The following is a 15,000-nucleotide window of genomic DNA, read 5'->3' as shown; positions in this document are numbered from 1 at the left end:
GGACTTTTCCACTTTGCATCAGTCCATCTTAGATGAGCTCGGGCCAAGAGAAGCCGGCGGCGTTTCTGGGTGTTGTTGATAAATGGCTTTTGCTATGTTTTACTTAACATAATTAATATTTGGGATTAATAATCGGGATGTTGATAGAAACTTTAAAAATACATTTCGGTAGAAATTGAGTATGAATGCTGAAAAACCAAAGATAAACTGAAATGCTAACAGTTAGCGCGCTAGCCAGATAGCGTCAAGAAACACAATATATGACTCTTGAGTGTATACCTATTGAAAGAGGACAAAAGCTACCCTTCCAACATGCTACATTAGCATGCTAAAAGTAAAAATGTGTGAAATAACAACATGTTTGACCAAGGTTACACCTGTAAAGTTAGCTAAAAAACTAGCACACTTAATGTTAGCATGCAAACATGCTAACAGTTACTGTAGCATGTGTGAAGTAACAATATTTAACTGAGTCTTTTAAAATGAATTGAAATCAAAGCATTCTAATGATAGCATGATAGCAGTTAACATGTGTGAAAGAACATAGTTGTATTTGAAATGTGGACATTGAAAAAGGTTGGATTCATTTCAAAGTACAAAAATGTCCCAGAAATTTTGGAATTCCAGGAAATGTGGAACATTTTGGAAAAAAACACCCTCTTGCTCATTGTCATCTCCGCCAACAAGAGTTCTCGAGCAGGTAAAATGCATATTAAATCTTTATTCATCGGTTGCATTTGTTGATTGTATGTATTTCAGATTGTTTTCTGCATGTAAATATAATACTTATCTATAAAATGTGGAGTTTTTTCATACATGAAGATGAATTGGATAAAAACAAATTCTTATGGGATTTTTGTTTGGCAGTTTGAAACAAATTACTAAAAACCTGAGGTCAGACTGTATAAATCTTTAAAGTCTGAATACAGTATAAGACGAGTAAGAGAAAATATAAAAATGTATCAGAATCAGAATCAGAATTAGAAATACTTTAATAATCCCCTAAGGGAAATTAAGATTTTCAGCACAATCCCATTCAAGAGCAGACAAACATTACAAGGAGACAGAACAGGATCTGCCAACTTCCCCCTTACAAAAAAGGTGAGAAACAAGTAAACGCCTCAGCAGACATAAATTAAAAAAATAAATGCATGAATAGGGCACCAGAGAGTATTTGAAACAAGTTGATTTTGAGTTTGTATGTGATGCACACACTTGCACCTGCAGCCAAAAAAATCATACTTGAACTAAATGAGACAATTCCTGAAGAAATTGTGTGTGAATGATCCAATGCTAAAGTTGAACTGAAATCCTGGAATTTTTTTAGAATTTTTGAAGTAGAGCACACAATTCCAAAACAGGCTGAATATTTTGAAGTTGGAACAGTTGGAATCAGATGGAAAATGTGGGAATTGCGGAACTTTGAAGAATGTCCTATTGGTTTCAATGGAAATTTCCCAAAAAATTGGAATTTCGGGTAAAGCGGGATTTTTTTTTTTGAAAATGGTAACAAACTTGAATGGTCTGAATGAGTTAAAATTGTTGATGTTGGAATTTTTCAGAACTGTCGAGAAATGTTGACAGAAATGTTGAATTGAGAAATGGTATTACGGAATTCCTGGAATTTCGGGAAAACCGGGATTTTTTCCAGTTCAAAAAACAACTTTGTTTTTTTGTCCTGATTAAGAAGAATGTTTTGACGGTTGAAATGCGTTGAAAAATGTAGTCGCCAGAAAAAGGGGTGGAAATAGGGCTTTGGAAAACCAAGAATTCTGGAGAATTTTTTTGAACTTGGAAAAATGATGGTTTGAATTTCCAGGATGGTGGAACGTGTTGAATGTGGAATGGTTTGAATCGGTTGAAAAATGTGGGAATTGTGGAACTTTCAAGAATGTCACATTGGTTTCAATGAGAATTTCAAAAACATTTTGGAATTTTGGGAAACGCGGGAATTTTTTTGAAAATGGTAAAAAACTTGAATGGTCTGAATGAGTTAAAATTGTTGATGTTGGAATTTTTCAGAACTGTCGAGAAATGTTGACAGAAATGTTGAATTGAGAAATGGTATTACGAAATTCCTGGAATTTCGGGAAAACCGGGAATGTTTCCAGTTCAAAAAACAACGTTGTTTTTTTGTCCTGATTAAGAAGAATGTTTTGACGGTTGAAATGCGTTGAAAAATGTAGTCGCCAGAAAAAGGGGTGGAAATAGGGCTTTGGAAAACCAGGAATTCTGGAGAATTTTTTTTAAACTTGGAAAAATGATGGTTTGAATTTCCAGGATGGTGGAACGTGTTGAATGTGGAATGGTTTGAATCGGTTGAAAAATGTGGAAAAAGTGGAAGTTTGAAAAATGGCCAATTCATTTTGAATGGGAAAAATGTCCTGGAAAACCTGGACTTTTATGAAATCTGGGAAGTGTTTTAACTTTTTGAATTTTTAATGGGAAAGCTTGTGATTCCCTAATAGACTGAACAGTTTGAAGTTGAAACGGTTTGAAAAATGTGGAAGGTAGAGCACGCCCAAATCTGGAGAAGAAGAAGAAGAAGTAGTAGAAGAATAAATAGATGAATTTTGGTGTAGAAAACCAAATGTGTGAATGCTTTGGAGCATTCACACAATTATTTATTTTATTTTTTTGCTTAATAAGGTGCACATTCCTGCGAATGAATGCAACGTCTGATTCATGTGAATATCCCCAATCAATCCCCCATGCACATGTTTGCTTAATAATGCATGAATATTAGGACACCCTATAAAAACCTCAATGAGCTCAGTCTCTGGTGGCTCAATAGATGGCAGTAATATCCCTCCATCACTGCAGCAGTGCTCATACCGTACATGTCCTCGGATTTTGATGGGATTTTTACCGGTGTCCATGCATAATGACACCGGCAAGCATCAGACATTATTAGACGAGAAAAAGAAAAAAAAAGAAAAAAAAGGCAGACCAAAATAAACAACCCATCCTTCCTGTACGTCTCCTATAGCAGTGTTTTTCACCCTTTTCTAAGCCAAGGCACATTTTTTTCATTGAAAAAATCCCGAGGCACACCACCAGCTGAAATCATTGAAAAATGAAACTCAGTAGCCGATATTGACAGTAAAAAGTTGTTCTCGCAATTGTTGGATATGAATTCAAACCATAACCAACCATGCATCACTATAGCGCTTTGGAGTTTTCCTGTGTGTAGTGTTTTAGTTCTTGTCTTGCGCTCCTGTTTTGGTGGCTTTTCCTCTTTTGTTGGTATTTTCCTGTAGCAGTTTCATGTCTTCCTTGAACACTATTCTGCGCACCTGCTTTGTTTTCGCAATCAAAACTATTTAAGTTGTGCGGACGCTATCCTTCTTTGTGTGGACATTGTTGATTGTCATGTCATGTACGGATGTACTTTGTGGACACCGTCTGCTCCACACGCTTTAAGTCTTTGCTGTCGTCCAGCATTCCGTTTTTGTTTACTTTGTAGCCAGTTCAGTTTTAGTTTCGTTTTGCATAGCCATCCCTAAGCTTCAACGCTCCCCTTACTCACCATTGTGTGTTATACTCAATGGCTAACTGGACATCTGTATGTGCTCGACGCCTCAATCATTGGTATGTGTTCATCTACAAACCCATTCTGGGTACCACTCCATCTTATCTATCTTGTCTTTTAACAAAAAACAAGGAAGTCACAATCCTCGTTCAATGAATGTTCTGCAATTTGTCGTCCCCAAAGTAAGAACTGAACTGGGCAAGAAAGCATTTAGGTTTTCGGCACCGAAGGCTTGGAATAACCTCCAATCGAATCTTCAACTTCAAACCCTTGTTACATTAAATGAGTTTAAAGCTTCTGTGAAAGGACTGCAGTATACCTTGTCTGTATGCACATGTGTTTTGTGAGCAAGTTTTATTGTTGTAAATTTGATGTTTTAAGTGTTGTTTACTGTTTTTAATGTAACCTTGCTGCTGCCCTCTTGGCCAGGTCACCCTTGGAAAAGAGATATTTGATCTCAATGGGATTTTACCTGGTTAAATAAAGTCTAAATAAAAATGAAAATAAAATGCCTTTTCTTAGCGGCACCTCGCGGCCCTCGCCTTTTATTTATTTTTGGTTTAAGTGTTAGATACCTTTTTACCTGCACCCTGCCTTCCGCATATTGTGATCACCACAAACCAGGATCCCGACATCTACAAAGCAATTAGCTACCTGATGCTACCTACTGATATGGATGAGTATGACACGGTTACTCTGCCGAGCTCTAGAAAGGCACATTTGTGGATTATAATTACTAGTTTGCAAAAAATATTTTTAACTAGGGATGTCCGATAATGGCTTTTTGCCGATATCCGATATTCCGATATTGTCCAACTCTTTAATTACCGATACCGATATCAACCAATATATGCAGTCGTGGAATTAACACATTATTATGAATAATTTGGACAACCAGGTATGGTGAAGAAAAGGTACTTTTTAAAAATATTAATAAAATAAGATAAATCAATTAAAAACATTTTCTTGAATAAAAAAGAAAGTAAAACAATATACAAACACTTACATAGAAACTAGTAATTAATGCAAATTAGTAAAAATTAACTGTTAAAGGTTAGTACTATTAGTGGAGCAGCAGCATGCACAATCATGTGTGCTTACGGACTGTATTGATTAGGGATGTCCCGATCCGATATTTGGATCGGATCAGCTGCCGATATTTGCCAAAAATTGCGTATCGGCAAGGCATGGGAAAATGCCGATCCAGATCCAGTTTTAAAAAAAACTCCGGTCCGTGTTTTCCAACGCACCGATTTAAATAATACATTCCATTTTTCTGCTGCTCCGTAATTTCCGTTCCACATTTTCCAGCACACCTTCAACACATCCACAGGTCTGTGAATTCTCACGCAGTTGCTTTTAGCTGCTGGCATTACACGACAGGCTTTTCTCACTCTTTCCTGTGTCTCCCTCTCACAGACAGCAAGTGCACCTTCTTACACACGTCACAAACTGTCACGTCATACGTCACATACGTATACGTCCTCCCCGAGCAGAGAGGTAGCAGCATGGCTAACGTTAGCTGTGATGCTAGCGCAGCCGTGCGAGCAACGCTCCCTCTAAGGTGCTTGCCTGTGCAATTGTGCACTGTTTAATCGTCCTCTGCGCATAGCAAATCTATGCCACGCACAAAATCTAATAAAAAAATAAGCGCATAACAATTTTCGACACACGGACACGACAGAGAAAACCGTTTTCGTCACCATTGTTCAAATATTGTGACGTCTGTCGAGACGCTTATCTCCGTTCGGTGCCACACATCCACACCATCAAAATGCCGAGGCAAAAATTTCCACATCAACACCGTATGAAAAAATTAGTGTTTTTTTTAGTTGTGATTTCCTTCTCTGCATGAAAGTTTAAAAGTAGCATATATTAATGCAGTATGAAGAAGAATGTTTTAATGTAGACATGCAAGCCTTGAAAGAAAATTTTGAAAATCAAGACTACATTTCCTGCAAATGGGTGCATTTCTACCCTATATTTTAACTTTAGATTTATTCTCATATCAAACTCTTTTGGCTGTCTTTTTGACACTTACATCCGGCGCCCCCCTCCACACCCTGGATTAAAAATAATGTAAATAATTAAATGTGATTATCTTGTGTGATGACTGTATTATGACGATAGTATATATCTGATAGTATATATCTGTATCATGAATCAATTTAAGTGGACCCCGACTTAAACAAGTTGAAAAACTTATTCGGGTGTTACCATTTAGTGGTCAATTGTGTTTATCCTTGAATAAACAGGTCAGTTTCTTGTTACCAACCATTGTGTATTATTCAAACTCCCCTAATTCAGCTGGCTAGTTGATATCAAGAGTACTAAAACCCTTTTCAACATGATTCTGACAACTAAGTAGGCTAAACAACTTTAAACTTTAATACATGCTCGGATAGGCCAGTATCGGTATCGGTCAGTATCGGTATCGGATCGGAAGTGCAAAAACCTGGATCGGGACATCCCTAGTAATGATATATATTGATAAATAATGTAGGAACCAGAATATTAATAAAAAAAGAAACAACCCTTTTGTGTGAATGAGTGTGAGTGAGTGTAAATGGGGGAGGGATGTTTTTTGGGTTGGTGCACTAATTGTAAGTGTATCTTGTGTTTTTTATGTTGATTTAATTAAAAAACAAAACAAAAAAAACGATACCGATAATAAAAAAAACGATACCGATATTTTCCGATATTACAATTTAACGCATTTATCCCTATGTTTAACCCAATTAGGTGAAATTACGTGATCTCCCACGGCTCACCAGACTGTATCTCACTAGTGTCGCAGCACAGTGGTTGAAAAACACTGTCCTATAGTCCTCAGGTAATGTGGAGAAGCCTTGGCAAAGTCAAACATGGCAGTGGGAGGCGATGACTTTGAGCTTGGCGGTGTCTTTTATATCTCCCGTGAAAGCCGACAGTGTCTCTCTAATGTTCTGATTAGGTGAGGTCATAAAACAGCCTTTAGCTCAAAAGATGGTGTAATGTGTTCTCCTGTGAAGATGAAATCAATAGCAACACTTGGATGGAGCCCGGCCTCCAATACCAAAGAACTCAATGAAAGGAGCGTCTGCAACAGCTCACAAAAAAAAAAAAAAAAAAAAAAAACGGAATAATTGAGAAAAGCATTTAATTGTTGCTGCAGATAGTCGTCATTTGTTGGCAGGACATTTGAATTCAGTGTGTTCCCAACAGTAGTCTCTGATCTTGTTTCATATGTGACCAGCAGCTATAAATTACAGAAACATGTCCCCCTCCCCTTATTTTAGATGCCTTTTTGAATCCAACACCTGTGTGTGTGCACTTTGCAATACAATAAATATGACTTGTTTTCGATGCACCATGGGCATGTTCTGCACCGTGTTGCTTTTAACACAGTTGGAAAAGCAGGGCTTTGTTTGTTTTTCATGCCCCCCCCCCCCCCCCCCTTTTTTTTTTTCTCATTAAAATCAAACGCCGAGAGCCATGATGAAAAGGAAAACTTCAGTCGCCTAATTCTGATGTCAAAATAGGGCCCGGGAAAAACAAATGATTGTCGCCCAAACTTAAGCAATATGGAGTCCGTATTCATTTGCATGCAAAACAGTTGAAATTTCATTAAGGAATGAAAAGAACTTGTCTTCTTTTTGCTTACCCCCGGAATTATAATTTGTGCTTGCAGGACTTTTCAATATTTGCAACAAGAAGTTCACATTATGGACAAAAGTATTGGGACAACTGGGTAATACGTATGCAAATTGTTTAAAAAATCACGTGGTCTGGGGGTGCACGAGTGCTGCCAACACCGGGGAGCTGCGGTTGGTTCATTGACTGAAATTTGAATTCCAGCACATACTGTGACATTCTGAAGCAGGGCATGAATCCCATCGCAGTTGAAAGTTTTATTTATATAGTCTCGAACCTCGAGAATATATAATAACTTGGATTTACAGTACTTTAGAGTAGTCACTGTATAGCTTGTACAACCGTATGGATGAACTAAAGTACCCACTGAAAACATGATAACAAACAGCCATTGATGTGTAAAATCGCTGACAACACAAGGGAGCAGAAATATAAGGGTGTCATCAGTGTCATTCTGGGGTTGCATGAGTGCTGCCAACACCGGGGAGCTGCGGTTCATTGACTGAAATTTGAATTCCAGCACATACTGTGACATTCTGAAGCAGGGCATGAATCCCATCACAGTTGAAAGTTTTATTTATATAGTCTCGAACCTCGAGAATATATAATAACTTGGATTTACAGTACTTTAGAGTAGTCACTGTATAGCTTGTACAACCGTATGGATGAACTAAAGTACCCACTGAAAACATGATAACAAACAGCCATTGATGTGTAAAATCGCTGACAACACAAGGGAGCAGAAATATAAGGGTGTCATCAGTGTCTTGGTCTGGGGTTGCATGAGTGCTGCCAACACCGGGGAGCTGCGGTTCATTGACTGAATTTTGAATTCCAGCACACACTGTGAATTTCAGAAGCAGGGCATGAATCCCATCGCAGTTGAAAGTTTTATTTATATAGTCTTGAACCTCTAGAATATATAATAACTTGGATTTACAGTACTTTAGAGTAGTCACTGTATAGTTTGTACAACAGTATGGATGAACTAGAGTACCTACTGAAAACATGTTAACAAACAGCCATTGATGTTTAAAATCGCTGATAACACAGGGGAGTAGAAATATAAGGGAGTCAGCAGTGTCATGGTCTGGGGTTGCATGAGTGCTGCCAACACCGGGGAGCTGTGGTTCATTGACTAAAAACGTGAACTCGAACAAGTACGATTATATTCCTGAAGCACGGCATAACATAACGAGCCCAAACACATGTATGTATGCCGATATACTAATATAGAGTAGTCAGTGTACATCTTGTATACTGTAGGAGTATAGATGAACTGAAGTATTCACTGAGAATGGCTCAACAATCAGCCATTATTGTCTAAATAGCTGAAAAAACAAGTGCATAGCAAGATAATTGCGTCAGAAGTTTCATGGTATGGGGCTGCATGAGTGCTGCCAACACTGAAAGCTATGGTTCATTGACTGAAACGTTTATTCCAACATGTACTGTGACATTTTCAAACAGAGCATGAAACCCTTCATAGTTAAGGGTTTAATTTAAATAGTATTGAACCTTAAGAACCTTAAGAACTTGGATATAACTTGGATATACTTCAGAGTAGTCTGTGTATAGCTTGTATAACAGTATCAGTATGCATGTACTATGTACTTAAGACGAGTCAACAAGACAGCCATTATTGTTTAAAATGCTGACAATACAAGTTAAGGGTGTCACCAGTGTCATGGTCTGGGGGTGCATGAGTGCTGCCAACCCTCAGGAGCCGTGCTCATTTTCAACACGTTCTGTGATAATATTTTGAAGCAGGGCTCGGATCTCTACATAGTTGAAGGATTCATTTCTTTAGTCTCGAACCGTAAGAAGGTATAATAAAATGACTCAAGACACTGTCATTATTGTCTAAACAGCTGAAAAAACAAGTGAGTAGCAAGATAAGGGTGTCAGAAGGGTCATGGTCTGGGGCTGCATGACTGCTGCTGACACTGGCAAGCTGTGGTTGGTTGACTGAAACATGAATTTCAATATGTACTGTGACATTCTGAAGCAGAGCATGAATCCCCTAATAGTTCAAGGTTTCATTTTTATAGTCCTGAATAATAAAATGAGTCAGGAGCTAAAAAAAAACAAGTAGCAAGAGTGCATGAGTGCTTCTGACACTGGAGAGATGCGGCTCATTGACGAAAACAATAATTCCAACATGGCCACCTTGAAGCGGGCCTTATGGCAATTTTCCAACATAACAAGCCGTAACAGCCGTATGTATACAGATATACGTTAAGAGTAGTCAGTGTATATCTTATTAACACACAGCCATTATTGTCTAAATTGCTGTCAACACAAGTGAGTAGCAAGAAAAGTGTGTCAGTAATTCTGCACGAGTGCTGATGACAATGGGGAGCTGTGGTTCATTGGATGAAACGTGAGTCGTCTGTTTTGCAGCTATTTAGACAACAAGTGGGTACCAATAGATGAAGCACTGTGGCGGCAGTGTCATGGCCTATGGCCGCATGAGTGCTGCTGGTACAGGGGAGCTGTGGTTGCATGAGTGCTTCTGACACTGGAGAGCGGCGGTTCATTGACGAAAACAATAATTCCAACATGGCCACTCTGAAGCGGGCCTCATGCCAATTTGTTCCAACATAATAAGCCGTAACAGCCGTATGTTTACAGATATACGTTAAGAGTAGTCAGTGTACATCTTGTGTAGCAGTAAAGATGAACACACAGCCATTGTTGTCTAAATCGCTGACAACACAAGTGAGTAGTAGCAAGAAAAGTCTGTCTGTTTATTTATTTATTTATTTACAGACATAGTTTTGTATTACATTATTGTTTCTTTTGTTAATACCAGAGTATGTTCTGTAAAAAGGTCATCCCTCGAAGCACACAGCTTCTAGCAGTAATTCTGCACGAGTGCTGCTGACAATGGGGAGCTGTGGTTCATTGGATGAAACGCGAGTCGTCTGTTTTGCAGCTATTTAGACAACAAGTAGGTACCAATAAATAAAGCACTGTGGCGGCAGTGTCACGGTCTATGGCCGCATGAGTGCTGCTGGTACAGGGGAGCTGTGGTTGCATGAGTGCTTCTGACACTTGAGAGCTGCGGTTCATTGACAAAAACAAGAATTCCAACATGGCCACTCTGAAGCGGGCCTCATGGCAATGTTCCAACATAACAAGCCGTAACAGCAGTATGTATACAGATATACGTTAAGAGTAGTCAGTGTACATCTTGTGTAGCAGTAAAGATGAACACACAGCCATTGTTGTCTAAATCGCTGACAACACAAGTGAGTAGTAGCAAGAAAAGTCTGTCAGTTTATTTATTTATTTATTTGTTTATTTACAGACAGACATAGTTTTGTATTTCATTATTGTTTATTTTGTTAATACCAGAGTCTGTTCTGCAAAAAGGTCATCCCTCGAAGCACACAGCTTCTAGCAGTAATTATGCACGAGTGCTGCTGACAATGGGGAGCTGTGGTTCATTAGATGAAACGCGAGTCGTCTGTTTTGCAGCTATTTAGACAACAAGTAGGTACCAATAAATGAAGCACTGTGGCGGCAGTGTCACGGTCTATGGCCGCATGAGTGCTGCTGGTACAGGGGAGCTGTGGTTGCATGAGTGAATCTGAACATATGTCATTGTCGTCTGAATAGCTAATGCTAAAATGGGTGTTTTGTGCACATGTTGAGTGACTTACAGTAGCGAAAAGGTGTACTCCTCCATCTCCGCCACGGGGAGCGCGTGCGTGGCGGGTTCGCCGCCGCCGTTTCCGCCGCTCACGCTGGCGCCGCGGCTATTTGTCTTCTTGATTGGCTTCTTCTGCGAGGAGCAGGGAACACATTTGTAAGCCAAGCAGGAAGCAGCCCTGGCAAAATTTATCTCGGGGGATGCACGCGGCGACGGTGACAGCGGCGGCGCTTTCGGAAGAGTCTCCGAAACGCAGCGGCGTTGACACGAGACGAGCGCGGCGGCGAAATCGCATATGGCACGCCATCACTCAAGCGGGGAGGGGTGCAGGGGGGCGGAGTTAAATATATGATAGCACATACAAGTCGTTTGACTGTGTTTGTGATGATGACAGTAAACGGAGTTAGGAAGTGCAGCTTTGAATATTTCACCGAGCTACTTTGGAGTAGATATTATTTGTTAAGCCGCCAACATGTGAGCGGCTGGCCTGTCAGCCCCTGCCTGCGTTGCCCTTGGGTGGGCTTAGTGCCTTTCTGCTTGAAGTTGCGAAATACTCATACTGATGTATGCTAATGAGCGCCACGCTCCTTCTTTTTAACCCACTCCTCTCCTCCGTCTCCCGCCTCCTCGGCCTCTCCTGAGACCGACCCGGGAAGTCGTGAACCAGCCGGGCCCGATAAAAGCGCCATTCGTTTTCATAGGGCAATCTTTGCCAAAGAAAGCTGGGATTCCAGAGTGATGATCACAATAAAAAGGTGGCAAGGAGGCGGAAAGGGGAGAGAGAAATGCAGTGGGTATATGAAGCACAATGTTCTCTGGCGTCTCCCCGCAATAAATTTAATGCAATACCTTAAAAGCAGATCTGGTTTAGAGCCGGATTCCCGCCCTGAGGGCAAAGTGGTCGCCTGGAGAAAATTCATTTTAATTAGGCCTGCACTGCAGGTTGAATGGTTGAAATTTGATCCCTTGTGCTTCCAGGCTGGGGCAGGTTGGAGATCACTCCACTTAATCATTAGGCAACTGGGTTCCGCGCCGCAACATTTGACAGAGTTAGCCGGGTTTTAAAGAGCAGGGAAAACAGTCTGCGGAGGATGCAGCAAACTAAAACCAATTTAGAAAGCGGGTCATCGCAGATTAACGGTGGGTCCGTGGGGTGGCTTGTACATTAGCGCAGGGAGGTTAAAGGGAGGTAGGGTGTGCTTGCACCTTTTTAACCAGAACAACTGCAGAGGTACCTCAGGTTCCGTATGCCTCACTTTTCATGTCATTCAAATGGGACTATTCAGATTTCCTAACCGCTATAGAGGAGCAGGGACCCTCTCAAATTTTAACCCTAAATTAGTAATTTTAATCTTAATTTGAATCGTATTTATTTAATTTATTTATTTAAGTTAAAGGCCTACTGAAACCCACTACTACCGACCACGCAGTCTGATAGTTTATATATCAATGATGAAATCTTAACAATGCAAACACATGCCAATATAACCGGGTTAGCTTACTAAAGTGCAATTTTAAATTTCGCGCAAAATATCCTGCTGAAAACGTATCGGTATGATGACGTCTGCGTGTGACATAACGGATTGTAGAGGACATTTTGGGACAGCATGGTGACCAGCTATTAAGTCGTCTGTTTTCATCGCAAAATTCCACAGTATTCTGGACATCTGTGTTGGTGAATCTTTTGCAATTTATTCAATGAACAATGGAGACAGCAAAGAAGAAAGCTGTAGGTGGGAAGCGGTGTTTTGCGGCAGGTGTTGTGACGGATAACGCACCCCCGCCGTAGAATGCATCCCCTGACTGTTGTGTCGGATAACACAGCCGGTGTTTCATTGTTTACATTCCCGAAAGATGACAGTCAAGCTTTACCATTGGCCTGTGGAGAACTGGGACAACAGAGACTCTTACCGGGAGGACTTTGAGTTGGATGCGCAGATGCGGTACCGTGAGTATGCATGCAGCTGCGGCTTCCAAACATTTGATCGCTTGCCCATACGTGCGAGCCGCTATGTGCATGTCACATACGTAACTTTGGGGACTTTGGGGAAATATATGTGCTGTATGAACTTTGGGGAGGTGAACGGTACTTTGGGCTGTGGGATTGAGTGTGTTGTGCAGGTGTTTGAGTTGTATTGGCGGGTTATACGGACGGGAGGGGGGAGGTGTTTGTTATGCGGGATTCATTTGTGGCATATTAAATATAAACCTGGTTGTGTTGTGGCTAATAGAGTATATGTATGTCTTGTGTTTATTTACTGTTTTAGTCATTCCCAGCTGAATATCAGGTCCCACCCGCCTCTCACAGCATCTTCCCTATCTGAATCGCTCCCACTGCCCTCTAGTCCTTCACTCTCACTTTCCTCATCCACAAATCTTTCATCCTCGCTCAAATTAATGGGAATATCATCGCTTTCTCGGTCCGAATCACTCTCGCTGCTGGTGGCCATGATTGTAAACAATTTGCAGATGTGAGGAGCTCCACAACCTGTGACGTCACACGCATATTGTCTGCTACTTCCGGTACAGGCAAGGCTTTTTTATCAGCGACCAAAAGTTGCAAACTTTATCGTCGATGTTCTCTACTAAATCCTTTCAGCAAAAATATGGCAATATCGCGAAATGATCAAGTATGACACATAGAATGGACCTGCTATCCCCGTTTAAATTAGAAAATCGCATTTCAGTAGGCCTTTAAGTTAAGTTAAGTTAAAGTGCTAATGATTGTCACACACACTATGTGTGGCAAAATTATTCTCTGCATTTGACCCATCACCCTTGATGACCCCTGGGAGGTGAGGGGAGCAGTGGGCAGCAGCGGCGACCGCGCCCGGGAGTCATTTAACCCCCAATTCCAACCCTTGATACTGAGTGCCAAGCAGGGAGGTAATGGGTCACAATTTTATAGTCTTTGGTATGACTCGGCCGGGGTTTGTTGAACTCACAACCTACCGATCTCAGGGCGGACACTAACCACTAGGCTACTATGTATTTATGTGACAGGGACAGTCAAATTAAACATTGCTACCCACAGGTAACCGATGTCAAAGTACATACGACTTCTAGCCACAGGCTAATTTGCAACCCTTGTCCCTGGTTTGGCTTTTTTTTTTTAAAGTTGATAAAAGTGTAAAACACATACAAAAGGAATAAGACGAGTACAAAAATAAAAACACATTGAAAATAATTATCATATTCAATAATTAAAGTGCGAAAATAGAAATATGTACTGTATATCAAAACTAATTAAAACTAAAATAAAGTAAATATAATAAAATAAATGACATCTAAATTTATAATAAATGTTTTATAATATATGTTTTTTTTAACTAATATATAATTAAAGTGCAAATGAAAATACAGCATCACCATTTTAGTCATAATTTTTGCACTTAAGAAATATCTCTATGACTTTAGCTCCAGACTTCTTCAGTTTGTTTGGTGTTGTCATTACTGCCACAAGTGGTGGAAAAGTGTATTGCAACTGAGTACCGCTGCGGACCACAGCTGAGAAACGGATATTTTCTAGCGGCCCTTTCGGGCAGGGTTTTCTAACCTTTATGACTTCGGGGCCCAAATGTTCCTCTACAAAAGGAGCCCGGGGCCTTATCAAATATTAACATTAAATTAGAAATCTTACTTTTGATTTTAATGTTCTTCAATACATACAGTGCTAAAATAAATATAAATACATATATAATAATTTATCATATAAAATATAATTATAATGATTAAAATAAAAATACATACATTCTAACTAAATTTAATAAATTGTTTTTTAATATAAATGTTGCTTAAATAAACTGTCAATACAATCAAAATGCAGCTTTACCACATTAGTCATAATTTTTGCCCTCAAGAAACTTTTCTAGGATTTTAGGTCCAGACTTCCTCTGTATGTTTGATATTGTCATTACTGCCATAAGTGGTAGAAAAGTGTATTACAACTGAGTACCACTGCGGCCCATATGGACCACAGCTGAGAAACATTTTTTGCAGCCCTCTACGGGACACTCGTAGCTCAACAATGGGCCCCGGCCCTTTGGTCAAGAAACGCTGTCCATCCATCCATTTTCTACCAGTGTCCCTTTGGGGCATCAGGGGGTGCTGGAGCCTATCTCAGCTGAACTTGGGCAGAAGGCGGGGTACACCCTGGACAAGTGGCCACCTCATCACA

At 40.1% G+C, this 15,000-nt stretch overlaps 1 protein-coding gene across 1 annotated transcript in view; it reads right to left on the bottom strand.

Moving 5' to 3' along the window:
- ofcc1 (orofacial cleft 1 candidate 1) overlaps positions 1 to 15,000 on the bottom strand; it is a 219,548-nt gene that overhangs the window by 121,653 nt on the left and 82,895 nt on the right. The window contains exon 11 of the mRNA XM_072913410.1: positions 10,834 to 10,955. Within this exon, the coding sequence (XP_072769511.1) occupies positions 10,834 to 10,955 (122 nt within the window). The remainder of the gene's footprint in view (positions 1 to 10,833; positions 10,956 to 15,000) is intronic.

Source organism: Nerophis lumbriciformis, linkage group LG07, assembly GCF_033978685.3.
Source record: "Nerophis lumbriciformis linkage group LG07, RoL_Nlum_v2.1, whole genome shotgun sequence".
Classification (NCBI taxonomy): Eukaryota; Metazoa; Chordata; class Actinopteri; order Syngnathiformes; family Syngnathidae; genus Nerophis; species Nerophis lumbriciformis.
Note: the sequence above shows the minus strand (reverse complement) of the source record. Positions and strands in the feature narration are given on the sequence as shown.